Source organism: Lathyrus oleraceus, chromosome 6 (genome assembly GCF_024323335.1).
Source record: "Lathyrus oleraceus cultivar Zhongwan6 chromosome 6, CAAS_Psat_ZW6_1.0, whole genome shotgun sequence".
Lineage (NCBI taxonomy): Eukaryota > Viridiplantae > Streptophyta > Magnoliopsida > Fabales > Fabaceae > Lathyrus > Lathyrus oleraceus.
In genome coordinates this window covers 325,046,278-325,073,957 of record NC_066584.1, presented here as the reverse complement: position 1 = coordinate 325,073,957, position 27,680 = coordinate 325,046,278, and the positions used below count along the sequence as shown (strand labels likewise).

The 27,680-nt window shown below is 36.5% G+C and overlaps 2 protein-coding genes across 2 annotated transcripts; one reads left to right on the top strand and one right to left on the bottom strand.

The window, feature by feature from the left end:
- Positions 1 to 3,393: 3,393 nt before the first annotated feature.
- Positions 3,394 to 6,830, top strand: LOC127098295 (uncharacterized). The gene is made up of 9 exons (XM_051036845.1): positions 3,394 to 3,768; positions 3,916 to 4,003; positions 4,112 to 4,225; positions 4,690 to 4,772; positions 4,962 to 5,076; positions 5,457 to 5,548; positions 5,935 to 6,000; positions 6,287 to 6,380; positions 6,506 to 6,830. The coding sequence occupies exons 1-9, from the start codon at positions 3,488 to 3,490 to the stop codon at positions 6,611 to 6,613; spliced, it is 1,041 nt and encodes a 346-aa protein (XP_050892802.1). The 5' UTR covers positions 3,394 to 3,487; the 3' UTR covers positions 6,614 to 6,830.
- On the bottom strand, positions 6,818 to 11,512 carry LOC127098294 (mannosylglycoprotein endo-beta-mannosidase). The gene is made up of 11 exons (XM_051036844.1): positions 11,203 to 11,512; positions 10,948 to 11,086; positions 10,535 to 10,762; positions 10,353 to 10,411; positions 10,141 to 10,189; positions 9,788 to 10,018; positions 9,392 to 9,561; positions 9,099 to 9,303; positions 8,254 to 8,910; positions 7,920 to 8,147; positions 6,818 to 7,827 (listed from the first exon to the last, which is right to left on the bottom strand). The coding sequence occupies exons 1-11, from the start codon at positions 11,349 to 11,351 to the stop codon at positions 7,024 to 7,026; spliced, it is 2,919 nt and encodes a 972-aa protein (XP_050892801.1). The 5' UTR covers positions 11,352 to 11,512; the 3' UTR covers positions 6,818 to 7,023.
- Between the last annotated feature and the right edge of the window lie 16,168 nt (positions 11,513 to 27,680).

Below are 27,680 nucleotides of genomic sequence, written 5' to 3'. Positions count from 1 at the left end.
GAATACGATGCTGCGGGTAATTGTTGCGCTCAAATTTTATGGCTCAAACAACAATTACTTGACTTCCATGTTCAACTTGAACGTATTCCCATTTTTTGTGACAACACAAGCGCCATCAATTTAACCAAAAATGCTATACTACATTCGTGCACTAAACATATTGAAATTCGACATCACTTTCTTAGGGATCATGTTGAGAAAGGTGATGTTGTCTTCGATCATGTTGATAGCGAAAATCAACTTGCCGACATTTTAACAAAACCACTTGCGGCTGAGCCTTTCTTCCACATCCGTAGGGAACTTGGTGTTCTCGATATCTCGGACCGTGTTTAAATAAATATATTATGCCTGTCTATTCCTTGATTTATAAGTGTGGCTATGTGAGGGAACTCACCGTCCATCACCATTGGAGGTAATATCGTTCCTATCCATTTGACATTTTGATCAACTATGTATGTATATACTTAATATATGTAATTCTTGATGTTCATTTGATGGCTTGATCTAAGTTTGATCAATTTCTATGTTTGAATTATACTTGAACTTGCTTAGGTATCATATTTAACATGCATGTTACTGTATTTAGTTATTTGTCTTAAAGTTAATGCTAAACAAATCTAGCAATGTTATTTACTTATTTTCTTTTACTCCGTGTAATATTTATGCCTATACTTTTTCCATTGACTTCATGTTATGTGCATGGTTGTTGATGTCTATATGTTGCAAAGTCGTTGACTAAGTGCTTATGAATATCTTTATATCATGTTAACCGTTTCATTGTTTCTTTTTGATGTTGTCAAAGGGGGAGAAGCAATGGAAACACAATAGCTGATTTAGCAGATTTATAATAGTAGAATGTTTGAAGGCATGCATAAAATCAAGGGGAGGATGTCTATTAAAGTACGCGATTGTTCCACAGTTTGCCATCATCAAAAATGGGGAGTATGTGAGGGCAAAGATCCCTTGCCCTTATTTTAATGATGTCAAACCTTTTTAGTTGCTCATAATGTGTGCTTTGGACGGTGTCATCATATCATAGAATGCATTCATCCTCAAACATGCTCAAAGTATAATTGAAATGAGTCCATGCATATAGGAGCATTTCATAGATGTGAATCATGCACTTGATCATCATTGGTACCTTAGGTTCATAAGAAAATGGTTTGAGTTGACCAAAATATCAAAAAAAACTCATTTTTTACAGTTTAAGAATTTTGAGTTGACTCATGACTTGGAGCGTAACTGTCTGGTGTGAACAGGTCGAGTCATGAATCGACTCATGACTTGGAGCAATATAATTGTGAGTTGACTCATGACTTGGAGTGTAACTCTCGGGTCTGAACATGTCGAGTCATGAGTCGACTGAACTCTGGAAAAACCGTGTTTGAGTTGACTCATCCCCTATTTGAGTCGACTCATTGGTTGTTTGAGTCGACTCACTGGTTGTTTCATTTGAACCATGTTGCCACGGGTCTGAACAAATCGAGTCATGAGTCAAATCAACTCTGGAAAAACCCTGTTTGAGTCGACTCAACTGTGTGAACAAGTCAACTGGTCGCTGTTGGCACTCAATTTTCTACTGTGCATTTTTGTAAAATTATTCTGTTATGTCTGTTACTTTGTCCATGCATCATATAAATATTCTGGAGTCTCTTCTTCAACATTTAACAAGAAAAGTGAAAGATATACACCAAAGTGCTCATCACCTTCATTCTTCATTGCATTTCTCAATAATCACACATAATAATCTTTGTTGAGCATTGTGCATTGTTGTTGTGATAATGTCCAAATAAGATTGGATTATCTTAGTTTGGGTTGAGGCTTTGTGTGGGGTTTTTCTTGAATAAAATCATTGGGGTTTTGTCCTCCAAGAATTGGGGGTTTTTGCACTAACCTTTGCTTCGCAGATTCAACCGAGTGAAAAGTTTAAAGAACGGAACATTCGGTCAAACAAGTAACGGTAACCGGAGGATTGTGAAGAAAGCTTAGGGTTCAAGCGACTTGCGTTCGAAATCAACCGAGCTGAAGTTTTGGAGAACATGGCGTTCTTGCAATAAGGTAGCGGTAACCAGAGGTTTGTTCGAAGCGCTTGAAGGACTTGGTTCAACTCGAATCAAGGGGATAGAATATAATAGGATCTGCAATAACTCTAGGGGTTGATTGGTGGTGATCATTTGTTCTCTTGTATTGACTTTGCAACGTGTTAGTAAAAATATCTCAATTCTAGATTTAGAATTGAGGACAGACGTACCCTAAGCGAGGACGATAGGGGAACTGCCTCAACAAACTCGGTCTTGTTCTCTCTATCTCTTAACTCTTTAAATTATGCATTAATTACGTTTTGTGTGAAATTAATAGTAAAATCAACATCGCTTGATTATTGTGCATAGTAACTGTTCGATAAATTGTTGCTATCACTTTGATTGCAACTGAGTAAAATTCTGCACATTCAATTTGAGTGAAATTGAAACTTGGTGTGGAGTGCACACCAAGTGTTCGATAAAATTAATCTCACACAAACTTAGTAATATTTTACTTGATCACTTATTGTGTTTAAGCATTATTAGAGGTAACGATATGCAAGATTATAGTGGTTGATCGATTGATTTAGATAGTGGTTGATAATCTCTATCTTAAGTAATTTCATTCGGTTTCACGCATATCCGATCTTTCCATTAACAAATCGTTTAGACGATTATAATCTAGGGTGCTTCTGCAACCGTTGAAAATATTGTTAAAAAGCGCAAAATTTCAAAATTGATCTATTCAACCCCCATCCTCTTCTAGATCAGTACTATCGTCTAACACATTTCACCAACTTTAAACTGAAGACGAATGAAGATTTAAAGGTCGCGTGGAATACATTTTACGTTATGCATCAAATGGTCCGATTGAAATGAATTCGAAGATTGCAAGATCCATCAACGATATTATCCATATGTTGCAATGTCCTGAACTACCCGTTTATAACGATATGAAATATTAAATTTATGTTAATAATATATATATATATATATATATATATATATATATATATATATATATATATATATATATATATATATATATATATATATATATATATATATATAATGTTGAGTATTTTAATTTAATGTCAAGTTATTTTTATTTTTAGATCTTGTAATCTATGTTTTTAGTTTAAGTATTATGGTCATTTTTTTGAATATATATTTCTGAATTACTAATATATTTTCGAAGATGCAACTCCGAATTATAATTAAATATTAAATAAGTGATTCATTCATTTGTATTTAATTTAAAAAAAAATAAATACATCCCTAAACTTTAAAAACATTTTTTAGATTTTCAACGAGGGAAGGGTTTGTGAGAAGGAATAGATATGGAAAAGAAATTGTTTAATAATTTTGTAAATGGCATGTATTGTGAAAACAAGTGTCTCATTTTAATTGTTTTGCAATAACTAGAATTATCCCCGGCCTTCGGGTAAGAAAGAGGTTAACAGAAAATGGGTTGTCGGAGCTTAACCTGCTGCAACTTCCAGTTCCACTCCACAACACTCCTCCCAACCTCACCCACTCCCTTTTCCATATCGTTCTCTCATCCTCAACTCTCCACCTACAACCACAATGGGATTCCCCTTCGCTCTGCAACCTCCACCTCCAAAGTTCGCGCCAAGTTTGAGAAATTCCAAGTCGAACCTTCTCAAGAGGCCGAAGCTTCATCCTCACTAGAAACTATCACCACAGATACTCCTCTTAATAGTAACGATAACGAGGAAGACGATAGGTAAATCAATTTTGATCCCGTCACACTTAGCATCATCTTTTCAATTGGAAGTTAGTAGAATCATGAATGCTAGAATTAGATATTATCTGTGTGAATCATATTCCAATGGGTATAAAAAATTTAACTTTTTTGCTTTCTGTTTTACAGTTGCTTACCTCCGGACTTGGAGGGTGCAGTGATACAATCAAGTCAGGCTGCTGCATCATTTGTATCTTCAGGAGGGATGAGAGCAATAGTATGTTCTCATACACCAGAATCATATTCCGTCGAAGTTAATAATTGTTTCCTTTTAGTTACGAAGTGCACCATCTCGCGTGTGCTAAATTTTTTAACTGTCTTACAGGTTGAACTTTTGATTCCTCAACTGCAATTTTTAGATGATGAAGGCGCACAGTTGGAGCTTTGGGAATTGTCGAGGGTCTTCTTGGATACACTTATTAAAGAAACACAATGTCAGGTTTGGGGACTTATTCTGGAAGTTATGAACTCAAAGCACATAAAAGATATGAAGAATTTTCTGGATTCAAAATGTTTTTCTTTTCCTTTTGGTAGACCTACTAATGTATTTCTCCAAGATGCTATTGCATGTGTTGTTACATGAGTTGCTATTGTAGCTATTGCATGTGTTGTTACATGAGTTGCTTTTAAAACAAAACTTGAAAATATTCGATGAAAATGCTAGCAGCCTCCGAAATTCATTACACTTAAGGATCTACAAAAGATATGTCTATGCTATAGTTACAAACTTAAGACATGACACAATTATCCAAAATCGATGCTCGTATTATAAATATTGATATTGACTTCCATGATAATGTGCTTCATGACGAATTCAAATGTTCAATCCGGTCTTATGATGTGTATGTTCATATATTGTTTGATATAAACTCTGTTGCTAAGTTTCATGAGTTTGATTGTTAGAAAGTTAAAGCTGTATTTCCGGATGCTGGTGCTGCAGCTCTTCTAAAATATCGGTGGAAAGATGCTTTGTTTAGTTTTGCAAGGTGACTGCCACCATATTGATTAATGCTTTATGTTTTCTTTTGTTGTAGTGTTCACTCTTACAAAAGAACTTTCAAAAGAGCTAGAGATTAATGCTTTATTCATGTTTTAATGTTTACTCTTACTCATGCACTGTATTTTTTGTCACGCTATTCTTATTTCATGTATAGTTAATTTTTCTGTTTCTCCAGCTTAAATGATCGAAAGCCTGTAGACAGTGGTGATGAGATAGTGGTCATGATTGTTCCTGATTATCAGATGTTAGAATATGTAGAGAAAATTTCATCCACTCTCTCCGATGATCCAGTAAAGTCTATGAACTCTCTCCTGTTCTATCTGTAATGCAATAATTTTTTGTTAGAGATTCTTATGATATCTGAAATTTAAACAGCCATGTACTGCACAGTGTGGTGAAATTTCCTCATCATGACGAAAAGCAATATGTGAAAGCTTATTATGTGTCTGATTCTAGTCACTAGATTCTAATTCAATTTCCCACATAAGAATAGAGCTGGAAAAAAAATACGACAAGGGGTTAAGAACTAACGATAATTTTCATATTTGTCATTCTCGACTCTCGAGCATCTGTAGACTGCAAGATTGTCACTTTACATCAAGTTTAGAAATTTCCATGTAATGTGCTTTAATATTTTTAATTTCTGCTCAAACTGTTTAAATATTGGCAGCCAAGGCCCCTTATCATGTGGAATCCCCGTTTGTATAGCGCGGATATCGGGGTTGGATTTAATGTACGGGAGTTAAGGCGCAACTTTTTAAGGTATGATTTCCAGGCCATTCCATTCCAAAAGGCTTAGATATGTTTGGTTTCAAGTTTCAACTGTAAACCAAGTATACACGGTATCATTTACTTCCTAAATTTCAATCAACTATAAGAAATAGTATCTTTGTCAACTGAAGTTGAATACTTGTTTTTGTTATTTCATCTCTTTTAGGACAATCTTACATCTGTTTAAGTCTTTTTGAGTTAGGAAACAGACTTAGCTAGCATTAGATAAATTCTGTGGTTCGCTTCAAGCTAGTAACTTACCGTCTGTTTGAATAAGAATCCCTTTCTTGTACTTTCTCAATACATTTTATTTAGAAGAATTGGTTTGTTTCTATTAATCCAGACTACTGAATTATGATCATTTGTTGTTTGTACAGCAAGTTTACAACTGTATATCATATGCGACCTATGCCATTTGGTGCAATCTTTCGGTGTTATCCCGGGTATGGTCTTTTATTCCTTCCCATAAGGGTTATTGCTTATTAGTGTATGTGAATAACAACAATACTTGCTCCTTTTTAGATTGTCTGCATCCATTGTTAACTCTGCACAATCCAATCTCAGACCATCCAAAAACTTGCCATAAAAAATCAACTTTAAGTTTAAAATCAGATTAAAACTTAATATAAGTGAAATTTCCCATTTTGACGGTAGCGATAATTTACTGCACGAAATATGAATTGTAAAGGTTATCCCTCTATTATTTCTTATCTACTTCCTGGTTTTCAGATTGTGGAAAGTATTCAGTGATGACAAGGATAGGCCAAATAGATATTTGCTTGCAAAGGAATATGCCGGCCGGCCTGATACCGATGATATTGAGGTTAGTAGCTTCAATTTTAACATCTTGCTAGATATTACTCATAGCCATTACTGGTTTTAAAATGAAAAAACCCAAGGAAAGAAAAGAGAGGGTCAGTGGCATTCATATACTACTAAATGGTGCAGATTTTATTTGACAACAAGGAAGATGCGGAGTCAGAGCAAGGACAGAGTCTGCTTGACAAAGCGGCAGGCGTCTTCTCTTCGATTAACCGTTTCATGAAGTCTATTTGATGGTTCTTGATTGATGATGCTTTTTCACACTTGTTCTTATTCAAGTAATTCATGTAAATTTGTATTTCTTCAAAATTAAATTTAGAAACCTTACATCTTGTATCATATACTATACTGCATTGCATGTATTCATATGGTGATGTGTTCCATTAAATAGAAGGACACAAGTAAAAGAAAGCATACTTTAAAAATGAAAGAACGGTCTTTGGCATGAGAATCTCACCCTTCCTTTTTATTCCACCAATTGATAAACAAAACAATGAAAACATTAAAATAACATGGTCTTATTTATCCGCGACAGATACTCGAAAATATGAATTCTTCTATGTAGGCATATGAAAACTTAAAAAACAAAACTCGTGAAGCTCTCCGCGATGCCTTTAAAGTAATCAAAGTTGTCTGTTACATCACTAAAGAGCCTCATGTATGGTTTGTCCATGGTAATTCCAACCATTCAGAGTCACTCGAGGAGCGACACCCAGAGGAGTCTCAAACGATATATCAATAGTCATGGCCTCACCGGGCACCAGGGAAAAATAGTTATCTGAGTAATGAACCGGGAGAATTCTTGTGTCTTCTCCCTCTTTGCGATCCTTACTTGAAGCATGAACAGAAAAATTTAGAAAGAAAGCAACACCTATGTCATATCCATTAATTTCAGAAACCTTTGAACCATCACTTTTCCCTGCAAAGTGTCTGTGTAACTTCTTAAACCAGCCGACTTCTTGTCCTTTTCCAGCCCCGTTATGTACAGTTTCTACCGAGTCTGCAACTAAGCAACTATCTCTATGTGTACCTGTTGAACCGTGCTCGAATGTTAAACTTTTTGAGTCTGGTATTTTAGCTTTGTTATGCACATGCATTTGGAGTTTATATGTGGATCCTTCAATGAAAACCTCGGATGTTATCTTGAGAGGTATTTTCTTCTTCCTATAAGGCTCCAATAACTTGTAATCTCCACCAGGAAGATGCAACCAATAAAAGTTTCTAGATAAAATTCTATTGTCTGACATGTCGTACAGTTTGAGAAGAAGAAAGTAGACCGGCTTAGGATTTTTCGACTTCGGATACTTCATCTCAACAAAAGGTGTTACCTTTTTAGGCAAGAAAGATAGTTTTTCATGTGTTTTGTAATATGGAGATGTTCCTTCAAGATCCCATACCGAAACTTCAATAGCTACGTTAGACAATTCTTCTGATGTAGTATTGATAACCTGTTTTAAGAAAAATATATACAGAATAATCAAACCTTCAAGAAACTTTGCTTAACTGGACCTCAAAATAGAAGTTTAATTCAGACACTAACCTCTATAAAATATGTAGCCAGATTAAGCTGTATATGAATTGGCTCAGCAGCGCATCGACAGCCATAGAAACCTGCTGTTTGGTCATGTAGATGATCATAAAACTGACCTCTCAGACCAGTCCAAGGATTTTGTGTCTTCCAAATCAACACGCCTGTATATTTGGTCCACATGCGAGAAGTCCATCCTTCCAAAAGGGCTCTATATTGAATGAAGTTAACAAGTTGCGCCTGAGACGATAAAAGTAAAGAAAAATGCAAATCAACCACAGAACATCGAATCTAGGAAGACTAAAAATGCATCACGAGTGACATCGTGGATAGAGTTTTCTGTTACCTTCAAACAAAAATCGTCAAGATCTTTTACAGCACCATAAAGCTGAATCTGATCATGAACCTTGTCTGGCTTTGAATATGGAATGTATTTATGGTATTTCCATATGGGATTCGGAATCTCTTCTACATAACCATTGGAAAGTTTCTTAAACAGAGGTATCTGCCATCCTTCTGAAGGCATTGTCGCTCTTATAGTAGCAGCAACTGGTATTCCCACGGAACCGACTTCTGGGTTGAATCCATATTTGTAAAAACTATCCTTGAAGAAATCTTCAGGGTTTTGAATTTCATAAGGTCCATCACTGAAGCCTCCCTTCCCATCTGCAAATCCACTCCATAACGATCCTTCTATATAAATACGTGTGCCGTCAAGATACTGACTAGGATCCCCTAACTTCGTGGATAAGCTTCCTTTTTCGTTTTCATGCTCGAAATAAGGATGAAGTTTCAGATCATTTTTCAAAGCATCGTTTATATCAGCTGGCGGAACTTGTTCATTTCCACCCACCCAGAGGGCAAGACTGGGATGATTTCGAAGAAGCTTGACCGTGTCTCTTGCACAAAACAAGAAAAGGTCATGGTCTAGTGGACCCTGTGGATTTGATACCGGGTCACCGCGCCCATCAACATCCCCGGTAATCCAGAACTCTTGCCATACCTTTAAGATTTAAACCAGCGACACGATCAATTAACAAAATCAAAACTCTACTAATGTAAGCATAATCCAGTATACGCAGAAACAATTGAACTGAACTTCATAAGCATAATGCAGTATACGCAGAAACAAGTTATAAAAAAGAAAAGTGTATTAAGCAACACATATAAGCAAGAATCAAGGTGTAGTACCAAAAGACCATAATAATCACAATAATGATAAAACTCTGGTCTTTCAGCTAGTCCACCACCCCAGCAACGAATCATGTTGAAATTCATATCTGCGTGAAACTTGATATCTGTGTGATATCTCTTCTTTGAAAGTCGAAGTAGACCATCAGACAATATCCAATTACCCCCTCGTATAAAAATTGGTTCGCCATTGACTTTGAACAACCTACGAAGCAAAAAATACATGCAGGAAAACAGTTTAAATTTTGAATGAATTCTAGTAAGGAAAACATTGATGAAACAAGCCACCATACCTCCCACCAGTGGCACTATCAATATGACTCTCAATTTTGCGGAATCCAAAGTAATGGCTCCATGAATCAGATTCACCAAATCCTTTAACATCAATGCTAATAACAACATTGTACAAAGATTGCTTCCCCATTCCATTGGGCCACCATAAATCAGGCTTGTAGAAAAAGAGCTGCCAATTCAGACAACTTGAAAGTAAGTGTTAAGACTTAAACCCCGAGTTATTCAAGTTAACAGGATCGATAGTAAAACGACGATTCAAAATGTTGTCAATCCAGGATTACACATTTTCTTAACTTAGGGAAACAAATGAAAGAAATATGGCATAAGAGTTCTTCTCATGTTTTAAGAGTCGGATGCGGATCAAGGCCTTTAGCAGAATAAATGCTGTCACTGACCTCGGGAAATGTATATTGCATCCGTGACTTTGCTGGAACCGAAATAGTTTGAGTTTGAAGCTGCTCTACTAAGTGAATGCTCCCCTCAAGCTCTGTTGTGACATGGATACTCAACGAGCATTGAGCAGTCCAGGAGCTTCGGTTTTCCAACTCAGTAGTTGCATGTAGATATACTCTCTTATAATTGTCAAAAAATGACGACACCAAGTGGGGATCAATTATTTTAACTGGCTGCACCAAACACAGAAACCAGAATCATCGCACCAAAGAACTGTTGGAAGTATCATCAACTAAAGTGTATGAAAAAAATACTAGATATTTCGGAAGGAACTAAAGTAGTTCATGTGACTTACCCCAGTAACAGAAATGGAAACCTCATCCCAAATTCCTGTATTCCTATCTCTGCAATCAAATCAATACTTGTGTCGGTTACTGATAAAGTTTCCTTATATAGCTCTTCATAAATCAGAAACTAAACAAATAATGCCGAAAATGCCCATACTTTGTTAGTGCCATATGTTATACTAGTATGTTAGTGTTACCACACAGTTTATAGCAATGTCACCTTATAGGAGCAATCCAATCCCAACCTAAAACGTATTGTGTAGCCACATCCTTTCCTATCTACAAAACCGGAAGGAAAAAAATGACTAACAGATCTCAGAAGTCAATAACCACTTGACTTGATATTTGATTTTTTCATGAATTGAGAGTTTAATAGCTTGGACTATGAATTTAATTCCTGACCTCATGATCTCCGCCTTGTCCTCCTTGAGGAGGAACACTCCCGGGATGATCTGGAGGGTGAACAAGAACAGCAAGCAGGTTATTACCATCCGGATGAAGAATATTAGTAACATCAAGAGAATGCCTCCGAAACATTCCTTTCGGGAGAACCATTTTGTGCCCGTTCAAATAAACATCGGCAGAGTAGTTGATTCCGCGGAAGTTCAGATCACAATGCTGATTGCTTGACTACAAGGGTGGAGTAATTAGCAACAACATCCACCAAAGTTCAAAGAAAAGAACTACCAAACCAGAAACCACATTTTGAAAAATGAATTCAATTTCATGGATTTCAAAGCAATAAGAACTACCAAAAAGTAAAAAAAAAAAAAAAAAACCTAAAATTTGACAGTAAGAGAGAGGAGAAATCTCACCAGCTTACAGTGAAAAGAAGTAAAGAACCAGAAAGTGTAATAATCTGTTCCAGAATCAGCAATGTCTAGAATAGCCTCATTTCCAAGTCCATAAAATGGATCCGGCACAAGTTTATTCTTCACCAAAGTTCCAAGAACACTGTGAAATCAATAAAAAAAGAAAACACTTAAACCCGAAGCAATCAATAATGCAAGAATCACGATGCAGCATTTCAGTAGCAGCTACATAGAGAGAGAAAGAGAGAGAGCACTCACGTGCCAGGCACGAGAGCTTCCATCCATGGCAAGGTGGTTCCAGAAGGAGGGTTAGTGGTGGTGAGTTGAGTTCCATTGAAATGTACTTCGTTGGACCTAGCTGCAAACCAACCTGAATCAAGCGTGGTCTTTCCTTGATCTGTCGCCATGGGAAAGAAACAGCAAACAGTTGTTATTAGTTCATTGATTCATTAACCTTATTTTGTGTTGTTCACTGTTTGTGTGTTTCATTTTTAGTTAGTATCGATCTCAGTCTCATAGTTAGGTAGATATTTACTAATAATGTTTCTGTCGGTACGCAAGCACAAGAAAAGAAACAAAGATCAAATTTAATTTTCAAGCGTGGGGCACGTGGATTTTGTCAGTAGTAACATACTAATAATGTGTTACTATGTTCTTTCTTGTTAGTACTAGAAATCATTAACGTTGGTAATTAAAAAAAGTACTACGTAGTATATATAATTGGATACAAGTTACAATGTGGTTAAAAAAGAAAAGAAGATGGATACAAAACACTTGTTTGTTTTGCGGAGAAAAGACAGAATATTATCACACATAGGATTCCTTACCTATTTTCAACCACACACTAGATTTCCGTCTAAAACATACTATCTCTCAAAATTTACTTTTTTCCTAATAAATATATTAGCGTCTATGCATCGATAAAAATATAAATAATATATTTTATTTGAATATAATTTTTAAAAAATACAAATAGATTATGTGGAAATACAGTATATGAAAGTTAATGGTAAAAAGTTATGTGTAAGTTATTTATATTTGTTTTTCCAAATCTAATATAAATACAAGTTCTGTTAAAACAATCTTTTGTTTTAAGTCCTTACTACAAGATAATTCTTAAATTGTATAGTAAATTTGATAAAAATAAATTATAATAAATTATTTTTGTTCTTATTCTTATTTCCCATGTACTTATTTATGAGGTTTTAATTTATGGATGTTTTTGTATATCCATAAATGTCAAGCGAAAAATTAAATAAAACACCACATTGCATGTTTTTCTTCCTCATGATCAAGCGGAGTTTCACTCTCAAAATCCTGGAAAAAAATTCTTTAATTCTCAATCAACTTTTCAACACCAAAACATCATTCTTATATTTCATCACATCAAAGAGAGTAAAAGAAGCATGAATTTAAGATAAAGTTCATTCATTTCATTCCTCGTTCCTTGCATTAATGTGGTTTTTGAGTTGAAAAAATAAAAGTTGAGTTTGGATATGCATCCTTCGGACTCAATTTCATTTGTTTTGAAGATCCATCTCCGGATGTGCCTGATACTTTGAGTTTTTAATATGTTTTTCTCTTATTGTTGGTGTTAGATATGATGCACCCAAATATCTTTCTCAAAGCTACTATGAGGATGAATGTCAAATCGAACAAAGTGAAGAATGATGTTAAATCGAGTGAAGTGAATGATGATGTTAAACCAGACGCTATTATAAAAAATATATACAACAACGTCCATCTTACCACGGTTCTTTGAAGGACCGTGGTGATATCTATAAACTCAGGCGCCAACATTTTATTTTATTTTATAATTAAAAATTATTAACATATTACCACAATTAGTTAGTCCAACCATGGTAATATAATTTTCATTTTGTTTTAAAAAATTAAAAGGTTAAAAACTGGCGCTTCTTTGTAAAATTTCATTAAGTAAATTATATATCACCACGGTTGTGGTATGTGACCGTGGTGGTATCCCTTATTCATTTTCAAGTAACACAGCTAACTAGCATGTCTCTTCAATTGCCATTTTTTCCACTGAGAAACAAAATGAGGCAATTTCAACCCTAACATTCATCGATCATTAACGAAACAACACACGATTTCAACCCTAACATTCATATTTCATCGTTCATCGTTCATTTCTCGTTTTGTTTAACGCGCGTGACCTAACAAATCAATCATTTTCATCATTCATCGTTTATCGGTTTTACTCACAAACCGTCGAGGAGAAAGGCAACACCCTTTTTTTTTCTCAAGAACTGTAGAGGAGGAGGACGAAAAATCTCACAACATAATCTTCTTTACTTATTCATCACATTTTCGTTACGTACTTTTTACTTATTCAGTTGCCATTGTTGTTGATGTTTATATTTATGTTGTTGATGTTGAAAGTTTAAGGTTGTTGTTGAATGTGTATGATCACATTTGATTAATACTTTGTTGTTATTGTTATTTATTGAATGTGTATTAGAGACATTTTTTTAATCTTTTATTGTTGTTGTTGTTATTGTCGTGTGTTGTTTTGTTGTTGAATGTGTATGATCACGTTTGTCTGGTTAAGATTGATTTAATCTTTTATTATTGTCTTTGAACATATAGATGTCGTCTTCTTCATCTAGTAGTGACGAAACCTATATAGACTAAACTCATACAAATGATTCTCAAGATGGAAAGAAAAGAAAACGAAGAGGTGTCACAATGATGGCTCAATTGATAAAAGTCTACAACTCTGGTCGCAAATTGTCGATCGCGTTTGATGTGTTTTATAGAGTAGTTAATGGTGATTATTCTTTACTTTTTAAGAGTTATGTTGTGTTCCTTGGACATATCAAAGTTAGTATGTTGATAGATGATTGGAAAGAAGAACCAACATATGTCAAAATAGCATATGGACAAATGTTATGGTATTAATTTTAATTTTCATCTATTCAGTATCACTTTTTATAATTTCTAATACATACTTATTGATGTAAATGTGGTTGACTTTTGAGTTTACCGATAATTCGAAGTTGAAAAAAAGGTGGATTAGTTATGCTGATAGGAGTTGGAGGGGATTTAAGTCACAACTCATGTGTGACTATACTATGAAGCCTAAGCCTGGTCTTGAGCGTCCATGGGTGAGATGCAATTATATTTCGAAGAAGGTTTGGAAAAAAATTGTGAAGTTTCGTCGTTTTGACAAATTCATGGTTAGTACTAATATAATTTTTTTGATAATTTTTATGCTTATGATTTATAGATACTAATCATATTTTCATTATGCTTAACAGACTAAAAGTGAAGTAGGAAAACAAAATAAGGCAAAAAATATATATCCATATAGATTGTCTCGTGGGGGTTACATGAAACTTCAGAAAATAATGATTAATGAAAAAGTAACAAATGGGAGATAAGGACTCCATTAGTCGTCATCACAACCCATCTCCATCGTCATGACATGATAATTGGAAGATGGCTCGACTAAGACCAAAAGAAGAGTACACCTCAAATGCCTTAAGAGTAGTTGTTGAGAAAATTGTAAGTAGGATTTTTTGAGCATGTGTTATGTGTTATTTAAATTGCTTTAGTAACAATATATATCATCATGTTGTGTAGGATTTGTTGGTTGTGTTGGCCCGTGAAGGTTCATTTGTTCTAGAACCACGACATGATACACTGATAGAAGCAACCAAAATAGATGAGCATGGTGGGCGTGTTCATGGTGTTGGAGAAGGCGTCAACCTAAGATTATATTATGGTTCATCCAGAAAAAGCATCGAACAAATGCAAAAGGAAAAGATTGACCATTTTGAGAAGACGTTAGAATAACAAAGGATTTTTTTTTGATGAAAAGTTAGATGAGGAGCGAGAAAAGCGCATGAAAGACGTGGAAAAGTTAGAAGAATTTTATGCGGTATGTGAGAATAGTGTTTTATCTGAAATGTATGATATATATTGTGTTGATTCTGTTTTGTGTTCCTGTTATTATTATGATGCAGAGAATCAGTTGAACCATCCAACAATATACAAATGAAGATGGTGATGATCAATTTCCTGAAAGAATGTGTGTGGTGCTAGCACAAAAGGAAGTTGTTCAGTCGCCCCTTCAGATATCCATAATGAGATATTTGCTCCTTCCACAAATGAAATTAACACATTGTTCGAACACATTATGGATGCCGAAGACCTAATTCCTATTCAGCTAGAACATTGTCTACAGATAGAGATCTTTGATTCTGATCCTAGAGATATAAGGAATTTTCTCTTTGGAAATGCGTGGTTGGACGTAGGGATATTACAAGTTTGGTGCATGTAAATATAAAATCTATTGAATATGACATATGGTACATTTATAGTTTTTGTATTTCCTTACTTATTTTTAATTTTTTTTAACCATTTTGGTACTTTTACTGTGTTTATATAGAATTAAATAAATTGAATATTTATGACATCTTGTATTCATATAGAATTCGATGGGCAAATAATAATCCAAAAATGATTGAAGATTACATATGATCACAAATAAGTGAGGGGGGAAAGAGCGTTCCTTAGCACGATTTATCAAGTCGTGAGTAATTTCGAAGTTATGGTTTATCTATTATAGTTAGTTTCTATGTTTTAGAAAATAATAATTATATATGCTCGTTTTTATTTAGTGATCATTGACAATTGATCATCATATCTCTTAGGACGAATATGATAACCATATTGTGTTCCTTACATTACCCACTTGAAACTAACATGAAACTTATCATTTCTACGTAAGTTTATGTTTATGAGACTTTTAGTAATATTTTCTTTGACTTTGTAATTTGTTTAGAGCATAATATATTTAAATTATTTTCAATATACAGGGTTGTGCAACGAAACTATTACTTGAACAATATTAGAAAAAAATCTGCATTTATATATATATATATATATATATATATATATATATATATATATATATATATATATATATATATATATATATATATATATATATATATATTTACACGCACACATGTTTATATATTCATGAAATGTTTAAATTTATAGACGGGGAGGCAACCAAAGGGATACGAGTGTGGGTATGTCATGAAACACATGTTAAACATTGTCTCTGCCGACATTGTTGATTCTTGGGAAAATGTATATATTATATATGTCATAAATATTTACAATAACATATTAATGTTTAAGCTTTCTATTATTTCAAATCATGTGATATTCAATTTTCTGTACTTTTTTATATAGACGTTTACCGACACTACAACATTCCCCACCAACGACTATAAAGACCTTCGTAAAAGTTGGGTGTTTTGCTTCAATTCTCTTAAGGCAAAGGCTGATCAAACATGATTTTGTAATATATGTTTGATATATTTTTGAGATTGATGTAAATAATATTTTTTGGCTTTGATGTAAATGAATTTTTTTCCTTTTAATGCAAATGATATTTTTGGCTTTTGATTTAAATAATATTTAGATTTTTAATATATGTATAAAATACAGATACATAAAAATAAGGGGTATATATGGAATAGTATAAAAAAAAATAAAAAAACTTATTTCACCATAGTTGATTCAGATGACTGTGGTCATAAGTAACGCGTCAAATATAATATACCATACAAATGATGGGAATCAAACCCATGATCTTTAACTATTTAATAACGGTTAATTAGAATAATTCCGGTGATAAATAACATGCTACCTAGTATATTACAACGGTCACACGCCCGTGGTGATGGTATACCTTTTACAACCGTGGTAAAAGGGGTTTTCTATAATACTGAGATGGTGTTAAACTCGGTCCTAGACTGGTTATTATTGAGGTAGATTTCAGTGTATAATTTACAAATAAACAAGAGTTTATTGTTCGTGAACATATGATATAGTGGGTCCGCGTGGAGGTCGAGAAATTAGGGTTTTGCGCTGTTATTGGAAGGTATGGCAATTGTTCTAATAGAAGACAAGCATTTGTAACAATGAGATGTGAAAGGAGTGACACATACCAACCTCTGACTAGGAAGTTAAAACATGATGACACCGGATCGAGAAAATGTGAGTGTCCGTTTAAATTGCGCGTATACCATAAGGCGAATGATACATAAACTTTATTATGTTTTTTGGTATACAAAATCGTACCTTGAGTGACAAGCTAGCCGGTCATCCCTATGTATGTCGCCTTATTTCGAAGGAGAAAGAACTTGTTTCAGACATGACATTAAACATGGTGGTGCCGAAGGGAGTTATATGTTGAATTTGTAATACATTTCAGGAGGGTGTGTGCGTGATATCTAGATATCCTGAAATATGTTAAGAGTATTATTTTGGACCAAGTGAGGGGGAAAATTGTTTGTATCTGGACCGATTAGGTTAGACATTTTTGCAATACAACAACTAACAAAGTTGAATTCGTACATGCTACACTTAAGAATTGATTGGGAAATAGTATGAAACCAAATGCTATGAAACCAACATAATGAGATACAAACATCTTTTTATCAAAGCATTATTGTATTAGAACACTGATTAAAAGATAACATCATTTATTCATAGTTGGTTGGCAACATATCTCAGGTGGGATTGAATTTTATTTTTCACGAAGCCAAGCAAGCGGATAAAACAAGCTCAGATAGCTCAAAGTATGGTTATACGTTTAGGAAGACACATGTTCTTCCATGTGCTTGTTTAATTTTACAGAAGATGAAGCTTGATAAACCGATATGCATGCATGAAGTTTACACTCACTATAAAAGGCTCTGATTTGTTAATGATGGTGTGATGAAGTATGATAAATCAAGTATAACTACTATGACCGAATGAGAAGTAATCCAAGGGACATTTTCTAAAGTTGATGACATCATTAAATTATACATGAAAGAGCAGATAAGGAAGATTATCTATCCAGAAACAATGGATTTGAAACCACCATTAAAACCAGTTAAAACAAAGGGTGCCGCTAAAAAGGTCAAACTGACACATAGTGACAATTCTACGAGACGATCTCCTTCATACTTTGAACATGTTGACTAACATTTTCCAGATTCTCCAACTCCAAAATCTCAAAAAAGTATTTACAATGGTGATCACATTAGCGAACCATATCATCCATCATCATTACTAAAAATCATCCACATTAAAGAGATGCAGCTTTTTATGCACAAATACATTAAGCAGATTGTAGATGTTAAAAGGTGACAGAAACTATGGTTTTTCAGTTGCTTTGGGTTTGCTCGGTGTCGCAACTGATGCGAAAAAAGCAATCGGCGAAAAAAAGAAAATAGAAGAGTCGCCGCCGTTCGTTATTTATCCCAAAGGAGGGAAAGGAAATGATCGAAGAAAACCTGAAGAAAGGAAAAGACAAGGTCTCGCAACCAAATCTAGGGTTCGGGAGTGGATTATGCGAAGGGAAGGTATTAGCACCCCTACGCATCCGTAGTAATCTATGGGATCCAATCTTGTTGTTCTAGTCTAAAGGGTGTAGGTATATCTAAGGTACTATCTGCTAAAAGAAAGGTTGAAAGAAAATGACTCGCAAGGATGTCGCATCCACTGCCTACGTATCTCATCTGAGTATGAGAATCAGAGTCTTCGTAGCTCGGCTACCTATGGGTGAAAGAGAAGTGTGCTCGGTAAGACATCGCGTCTTATGCCTACGTATCTCATCTGGAATGAGAATCAGAGCAAAACGTAGTTCAACTAACTACGGGAACAAGGGTCTCAATTGCAACTAGGGCAAGAGAAAGGGAAGGTCTCGATCGCAACGAGGGCGAGAGAAAAGAATCGCAACAAGGGCGAAAGCAAACAAGGATTAGTTATTAGTAGTCAGTCAAAAAACTCGGCAAGACATTGCATCTCGTGCCTACGTATCTCATCTGAACATGAGAATCATAGTTGCCGTAGTTCGGCTAACTAGGGGTTAAGGATTGCCATCTGAACATGGACTTACAAAAGAGGACACCAGTTGTGTCAAAGGAAGGTGGGCAATGTGTTCAACATCCTAGCAGTAGGTGTCGCAGCTTGCTGAATCGAGTCTTAGGCAGTTACCTCTTTGCAATAGGACGGATTGACATGCCACAAGATCGGAGATGCACGGGAGGTCTAAAAGTGGGGGAGCTCTGCCCTAGAGTTGTCATGCAATGTGGACCTATGTGTTAGGGTTTACAGCAGGGAACATCTACCTAATGTTAGCATGCAAAGGATAAGGGAATCCTACCTATGTTATCATACAAAGGGTTTTACCTAATGGGTGCTACCTAAACGGAACAAGAGTCGACGGACGGAGCAAGGAGAGGAGCCACAGACAAGGGTAGATGGCGATGCCCGAGGCAATCGACTTACAGGTAGATGGAGATGCATGAAGAAATCGACTTACATGTAGATGGCGATGCCTAAAGCAATCGACTTACAAGAGGATGGATGAATACGTGCTGGTTCTATTAAGTTTTGAAAATGATTACTCGGCGTTGGGTCGAGCTTTTGATCTTGTTTTGAAATGATTATCGGACGTTCGTTTTAATTCTTGTATTAACAGATGAATAAAGAATGAAAGAATAAATATTATACACTTTATGGGAGAGGGGCACATTTGTTATGAATGGGGATGGTTCATGGCAAACAAACAATAAGAATATATGCCTCATACATCATACAAGTAGGCAACAGTTATCAATCAGATCAGATAAGTAAAAAGGTATATAATCCAATCAAAGAATCAAAGAATGAAATAATGGAGAATTAAACAATGCATGAGAGGTATGAACATGTTAAACAATCAAACAATAGAAGGCATGAATGAAAGAAACAAGTATAACAAATGACAGATGAATCAGACAGATGAAAATATGCACAAGAAAGGTCCACTGAATAATTTAATCAGGAAATGAGGTGAGGATCAAATAAAATCAAGATGAAAGGCCTCTAATACATGGCATATGAGATGAACAAGGGAGGATCAAAAGATCTCTTCAATTGCCATAAGCAATCCCTAAGTCAAACATCAATCATAGAAAAGTCAACTGAAAAGTCAAGTCAATTTAAAAATTATCAAATAAATAGCAAATTAATCAAGAAAATTATGAAAAACTAACTTAAGTAAGGTGGGGTCAGGACATCATCATCCCCCAAAACGATTTTAAAAATAGTGAAAATTGGTGCATAAATTAATTGAAATAAAACAGAGGTCAAATTAAAATTCAAACAACAAGACTAGGTCAAAAATAAATCCAAAATAAATTGAAAATGGGAAATAAAATTCCAAGAAAAGGTCAGGTTGACCATGAGACAGTGTTCAACCTTTATCCCAAAAATCAAAAGCTAAAAATAATTTGAAGACATGAAAATAAAATTAAGGAAAAAAAGTGTGTTAAAATGGACCATTTAGAAAGAATAATTAAAATAAAATATTAATATTAAATAAATACGAAAATAAAAATAAAATTAAATTAAATAAGACATTAAGAAATATGGAAAATATTTTTTGACATTTTTATGGACAAAGGAAATATTTTAAAATAATTAAAAGCAAAACAGAAATAAAAATAAGAATTAAAAAAAATGAAATGAAAAGAGAGTGACTAGTGTTGATGGGCCATGAAGTGTGGGGTTAAGTGACTAGAAGACAAAAACAGTATGCACGGTCCAAATTACAACATGCGCCTTGGATCTAATGGTTCCTATGATGACACATCATCGTCTTCTTCATGAAACAAGAAACCCTAGCCACATGCATGCAAGAACACGAAAAACAGTGGATTTTTCCCAACTTCCATTCAATAATGCAAGCGCTATAGTGCACCAAATGCCACGAAATAAAAACCAAAATTCAAGTACAAAATGTATAGATCATGATGGTGACTTGTTTTAGTAAAAATAATGGCTTAATCATGGAGAAAAGTTGACCACAAGAGGTCAACATGGCCACGGGCAAAGGTAAAAATCAGCAGCACAAATCAATGTCAAGAACACAAGCATATGATTGGCATGGTAATGATGATGAAACAAACATGAACATATGATTGGCATGGCAAACAATAATGAACATAATGATGAGCATGATAGTGGCATGCAAAATAGCATGGTGAATAGTAATGATAATAAGCATAAGTACATCCATACATGGCCATGGAAGATGAGTGATAGAGTTACCCAGTGGATGCTTGGTCCACTGCCCCTTGATTGTGGAGAGTATGGAAGAAGAAAAGTGTTGTCTTGATGCTTCACCTCAAATGCTTCAACTTGAGAAAATAAATCTGAGTTGTGATGCTCTTTGCCTTGCCTTGCCACGAAATTCCAATGTTCCCCTCTAGGTTTAGGGTTTTGCAGCTTCTTAAATATGGTGGTCACATGTTTAAATGAGCCTTGCAATAAGTGATGTCCATAATCCAAAATAATGCCAAGTGAGGTGTATTAGGAATGACATGTGAAATTTTGTGTTATTTTGGGCCAAACTCAAGTGAGTAAATATCCAATGCATGGCCAAAAACGTGGACTGGTTTGTGCAGCATGACTTCTCTTGTTTGGTAAGCAAGAAAACATTCCAAGGTGGTGACTTTATGGCCATGTAACTTGATGAGCAAGCTACCAAATGATAAAATAATGCAAACAGTAGCAAGATATCATGGAGTATAACATCTTTCATGTTGAGCACAAGTTGAAATGATGAATGGAAGAAGGTGAAAAATGGCCCTCAAGTTCAGGTCTCACCATGTAAAACTGATTGGGCCAGTTTGGCCTAAATGCTGCCTAGAAAATCAAGTCATGATGCCAACTTTAGATGAATGTATCTCTCAAACCATGGATCCAAATGAGATGATTCTAAAAGGAGGTAAAAGAGGACATGGCAAGGTACAATTGTTGTGAAGAAATTATTTTCAAATAATGCCTTGAAGTGCAAGAAAACTGGCCAAGAAGTCTTGACAAACTTTGAAGATTTTGAGATTTAGAAATTTTTCTAAGTGTCCTAAAAATATGTCTCACTTTGACTAAGCATAACTTTCTCAATCTTTATCCAAATGGAGCAAACTTTATATATCTAGAAAGCTTGGAACAAGAGGAACAACTTTAATGTTGGAGAAATATTCAAATGGAGCTTTTATCTTGATGGGAAATAGGCTTAAAGTGAGTGCAACAACCATGAAAACTTGCCCTAAATGGAAAGTCAACCATTTCCAAATTAAGTAACTTTTCCAATTCCTGATTATATGATGAATCCATGATCCAACCTTGATCAAATTTCCCATGTAGGATCCCCTAGGCATGGATTTTGAGATTCCACTCTCAAAATGTCAGGAGTTGACTTTTCTGGCCTCACAGTTGACTTTTCCCAAACTATCTGATTCTCGATTCCAGTGATCAATTGAAGCACTTCTGGCTCAAATAAAATAATGATTTTTTGTATGTAGACCCTTGTGGACATATGGAGGGCAATGGAAAAGAGTTTCACCCAAATAATAAGAAATAAACTGATTTTATACCAAACCCTAGTTTTAGGACAAAATTGATTAGGAACTGATTGCACTGCTTGCCAATGGATCTTTCTGAGATAATTGTGAATCTTCCCAGGACAAGATGCCTCTCTAATCATGACATGGATGAGCTCCTCTACTTCCAACCAAACATTGCCTATTGCAGGTAACCATGAAACTCTAATTTCTTGATTAAATCCAGATGAACACTCTGATAGCTCTGGATCCTTCACTGATGAACTAAAGACCATAATAAGATACCTGGAGCCCCCTGAGACCCTTGAGACTTGTATGCTTAGAAAATGAAGTCTAATTCTCAATCTTTCTTTGTGTGGGCTCCTTCTGTTAAGGAGTGGTCAATCAAAACCTGATTTCCATGTCACTAATGCAGTATGCAATGATTATGACCTAGTATGGTGCTAATGTAGTGTGAAACATAATCCCATGCTTCCAGGTAAAAATGAAGGGTAAATTTTGGGGTATTATAGCTGCCCCTATTCAATCAACTGGAGACCCGAAATGAAGATAGCAACGACTTTCGTATTTTCGAGGTGTCAAGTGATTGAATACGATAAAAGCCCGAAAATTTACACTAAAGTGAAAAAATGAAGTTATAATGCCTGTCAGGATCGGCAATGAGGTGGTCTTGAAAAAGAATCTGTCTGGTACGGTGAGAGTCGGTTTGGACACCGAAAAAAGAATGTTAGCCTGAATACCAAAATAAATGGTAACCCAGGAATAACCATGGCCTGAATGCCGCTCATCAATCTGAATACTGGAAATGACTTCGATCTGAGCATCGGAAGATACGAGATTATCAAACATCGGTCTGAACACCGGGAAACTGGCTTGAATGCCACTTCGGTCTGAATACCGGAAACTGGCCTGAATGCCACAAGTTGCGTCGACCTGAACTTCGGAAACTTCTTCGATCTGAGCATCGGAAAACTGGCCTGAATGCCACTTCGGTTTGGATGCCGGAAACTGGCCTGAATGCCACAAGTTGCATCGACCTGAACGTCGGAAACTTCTTTGATCTGAGCATCGGAAAACTGGCCTGAATGCCACCTCGGTCTGGATGCTGGAAACTGGCCTGAATGCCACAAGTTGCATCAACCTGAACGACGAAAACTTCTTCTATCTGAATATCGGAAAACTGGCCTGAATTCCACTTCGGTCTGAACACCAGGAACTGGCCTGAATGCCACTTCGGTCTGAATACCGGAAAACTGGCCTGAATGCCACTTCGGTCTGGATACCGGAAAACTGGCCTGAATGCCACTTCGGTCTGAATACCGGAAAACTTTCATGCCTGTCAGCATCGGCAGAAATAGGGAACATAATAATTGAGGCAGCACGTGGGCCAACAACCCCTGCTGGGAATAATAAAGGATGAGTCATGAACAACCTTCAGTCTGAGTACTGGAAATAAACTTCTGGCTTATCACTTGGGATACCGAGAATGTCTTATGCTTTACATGCGTATGTTTGAATTTTTCAATGGCGTAATGCTCCATGGAAATGCTACACGATCTGGGTGGATGCAACGCGATATGATTCTACATGCAGGGATGCAAAATGCTAGGTTAGAGAGAACGCCAAGCCAAGGCAGGGAATTCTGCTGGGGAAATGATCACAATCTTCTGGGCCCTGGCAATGTTGTTAGAGACATACAGCATAATGAACTTTGTGGGGAAATGTACAGCCACGCGGTGTTCTGGCAATAACAAAATACCGAGATTCTGACTGGAGAGAGAATGGCACCGAAAGCTTGCTGCTGAGGAAAGCGTTTGTGGTTCTGGCAACCATAATCTGCAAGAGAGACGACTCAGCAGGGGAAGCGAACACCGATACAGTACCGAAATTCTGCTTCAAGAAAAGAGACCACGGATCTAGCGTCGAGATCATCGATCTAGAATCGAACTCTGAGGAGCAGCCACTTCTGCTGGGAAGATACAGTCCGACACTGTCGACTCTACTGGGGATATACAATCTGACACTGTCAACTCTACTGGGGATATACAGTCTGGCACTGTCGGCTCCGCTGGGGACATACAGTCTGACACTGTCAACTCCGCTGGGGATATACAGTCTGGCACTGTTGACTTTAATGGGGAGTGTATAACCTGAAACAAATGCTTGGGGAAGTACAGTAGTGAGAAACTGTTGAGGATTGAAGAATCCAATGCTTGGACCAGCTTGGCAGGGATAAGATACCAAATACCAACTGTTGAAGAAAAACATCTGCGATCATCTGCTGGGAACTTTAAGGAAGTGCCCCGAGTGTACCTGGTCTGAATAGACGATCCAAAGCACTTAAAATTTACAGCAATTTTAAATGTTTATTAAGCATGTACCTGTAAAGCTCTTATGTTTCATGATGCAATGTTTATCAAAAATTCGGACGTCATTTTTGCAAACAAAACAGTAAAATGAAAATGAGCACAAAGATATACTGAATAACATGATTTTATTGATTGAATGGCCTTTGAATAGGCATTTACATCAGGAAGAAATCCCTGGAAAGAGGTAATTACACAAGAGACAAAAACAGAAATTAATCTAATGGCAACGTGAAATGGATTTCTATCGGGTTCCAATTCTGCTATGATTCGCTCGTCTTCAAGATCCTCCAGATGATCAGCTTTCTGAAAAAGGTGATTGGACTGGTTCCTATCCTTCGGAAGTTTCCAGTTATTGACACGAGATGATATTCAGAACTACTCAGAACGCAGTCATTCGCTTAATCCCTAACTTTTGCCTGGATCGCCTTTTCGGGTTTTCAATCCACTGGAATACCCATTTTTGCCTAAGTTGCCTTTTCAGGTTTACAACTTACCGGGTGTACAATCTTTTCATTTTTAATCCCTAACTTTTGCCCGAACCTTTTTCATTTTCTTGGTTCGCCGGGATGCCCATTTTTTGCCTGGACTATTTTTTTTATTGTCCAGCGGGTCTATTTTATGCGAAGTATTTTTTAACTGCGTCTGAGTTCACAGGGGAAGTGAAGTCTTCACCATCCATAGTTGCAAGCATTAAGGCTCCACCATCAAAAATCTTGGTGATTATATATGGTCCATAATAGTTAGGAGTCCACTTGCCCTTGTGATCTGTCTGAGGAGGGAGGATCTTTTTCAACACCAAATCTCCGACTTGGAAGCATTGAGGATGCACTTTCTGATCAAAGGCTATCTTCATCCGACTCTGATACAACTGCCCATGACAAATGGCTGTCATTCGCTTCTCTTCGATAAGACTCAACTCATTGAACCTTGTCTGAATCCACTCAGCTTCGTCTAACTTGACATCCAGCAGGACTCTTAGAGAAGGAATCTCCACTTCAACAGGTAGGACTGCTTCCATACCATACACAAGGGAGTAAGGGGTTGCCCCGGTCGATGTACGTACTGAGGTACGGTACCCACGCAAGGCGAAGGGTAGCATCTCATGCCAATCTCTGTACGTAACGACCATCTTCTGCACAATCTTCTCTATGTTCTTATTTGCTGCCTCAACAACACCGTTCATCTTAGGACGATAAGGGGAAGAATTGTGATGTTGAATGTTGAAGTTATTGCATAACTCCTTCATCACTTTGTTATTGAGATTAGAACCATTATTAGTAATGATTCTTTCAGGAATCCCATAACGGCAAATGATTTCTTTCTTAATGAATCGGGCAACCACATGTCTGGTGACCTTCGCAAATGACGTTGCTTCGACCCACTTGGTGAAATAGTCGATGGCAACAAGGATGAAGCAATGCCCATTGGAAGCAGTCGACTCAATCTTTCCAATCATATCAATGCCCCACATAGCAAACGGCCACGGCGAAGACATCACATTCAGAGGATTTGGCGGCACATGCACCTTATCAGCATAAATCTGGAATTTATGACACTTCCGAGCATATTTGAAACAATCAGATTCCATGGTCATCCAGTAATAACCCGCTCTCAACAATTTCTTAGCCATTGCATATCCGCCGGCATGAGTACCGAAGGAGCCTTCATGAACTTCCTGCATTAACATGTTCGCTTCGTGTCTATCCACGCATCTGAGCAAAACCATGTCGAAGTTCCTCTTATACAGCACATCGTCTTTGTTCAAGAAGAAACTGCCTGCCAATCTTCTCAAAGTCTTTCTGTCCTTGTTAGATGCCCCTGCAGGGTACTCTTGACTCTTCAGAAAGCACTTGATGTCGTGATACCAGGGCTTGTCATCAACTACCAGTTCAGCAGCAAACACATACGCGGCCCTATCAAGGCGCATAACATCGATCTTGGGAACAAAGTTCCACCGGATCACCTTGATCATGGAGGATAGAGTAGCAAGAGCATCTGCCATCTAGTTCTCATCACGAGGTATATGATACAACTTTACTGTTGTGAAGAAAGTCAACAGTCTTCTCGTGTAATCTCTGTAGGGGACCAGATTAGGCTGAAGAGTATTCCAATCACCATTCACTTGATTGATCACTAGAGCTGAGTCTCCGAAAATGTCCAGAGTCTTGATTATCAAATCAATGGCTTGCTCAATACCCAAGATACAGGCCTCATACTCAGCTTCATTATTGGTGCACTCAAAAGTCAAACGAGCGGTGAAAGACATGTGGGCACCTTTTGGGGTGGTAATGACAGCACCAATTCCACTTCCTTTGGCATAGACGGGCCATCAAACATTAAAGTCCACTTTTCATCTGGATCAGGTCCCTCCTCAACAACTGACTCTTCACAGTCTTTCATCTTGAGGAACATGATGTCTTCGTCCGTAAAATCAAACTTCATCGGCTCATAATAATCAATCGGCTGCTGAGCAAGATAGTCTGACAGAATACTCCCTTTGATGGCTTTCTGGGATGTATACTGGATGTCGTACTCTGTCAGTATCATTTGCCAATGAGCAACCCTTCCGGTGAGAGATGGCTTCTCAAATATATACTTGACTGGATCCATCTTGGAGATCAGTAAGGTTGTGTGAGTCAGCATGTATTGTCTCAATCGCTTAGCAGCCCATGCAAGAGCACAACATGTCTTTTCAAGCATTGAGTATCTCGACTCGCAATCTGTGAATTTTTTACTCAGGTAGTAGATGGCATGCTCTTTCCTACCTGTCTCGTCGTGTTGACCGAGAACACGACCCATGGAATTATCAAGTACTGTCAAATACATAATCAGCGGTCTCTCTGGGACTGGAGGCATAAGGATTGGAGGATTCTGCAAATACTCTTTTATTTTTTCGAAAGCCCTTTGGCAATCATCATTCCACCTGATAGCCTGATCTTTTCTTAAC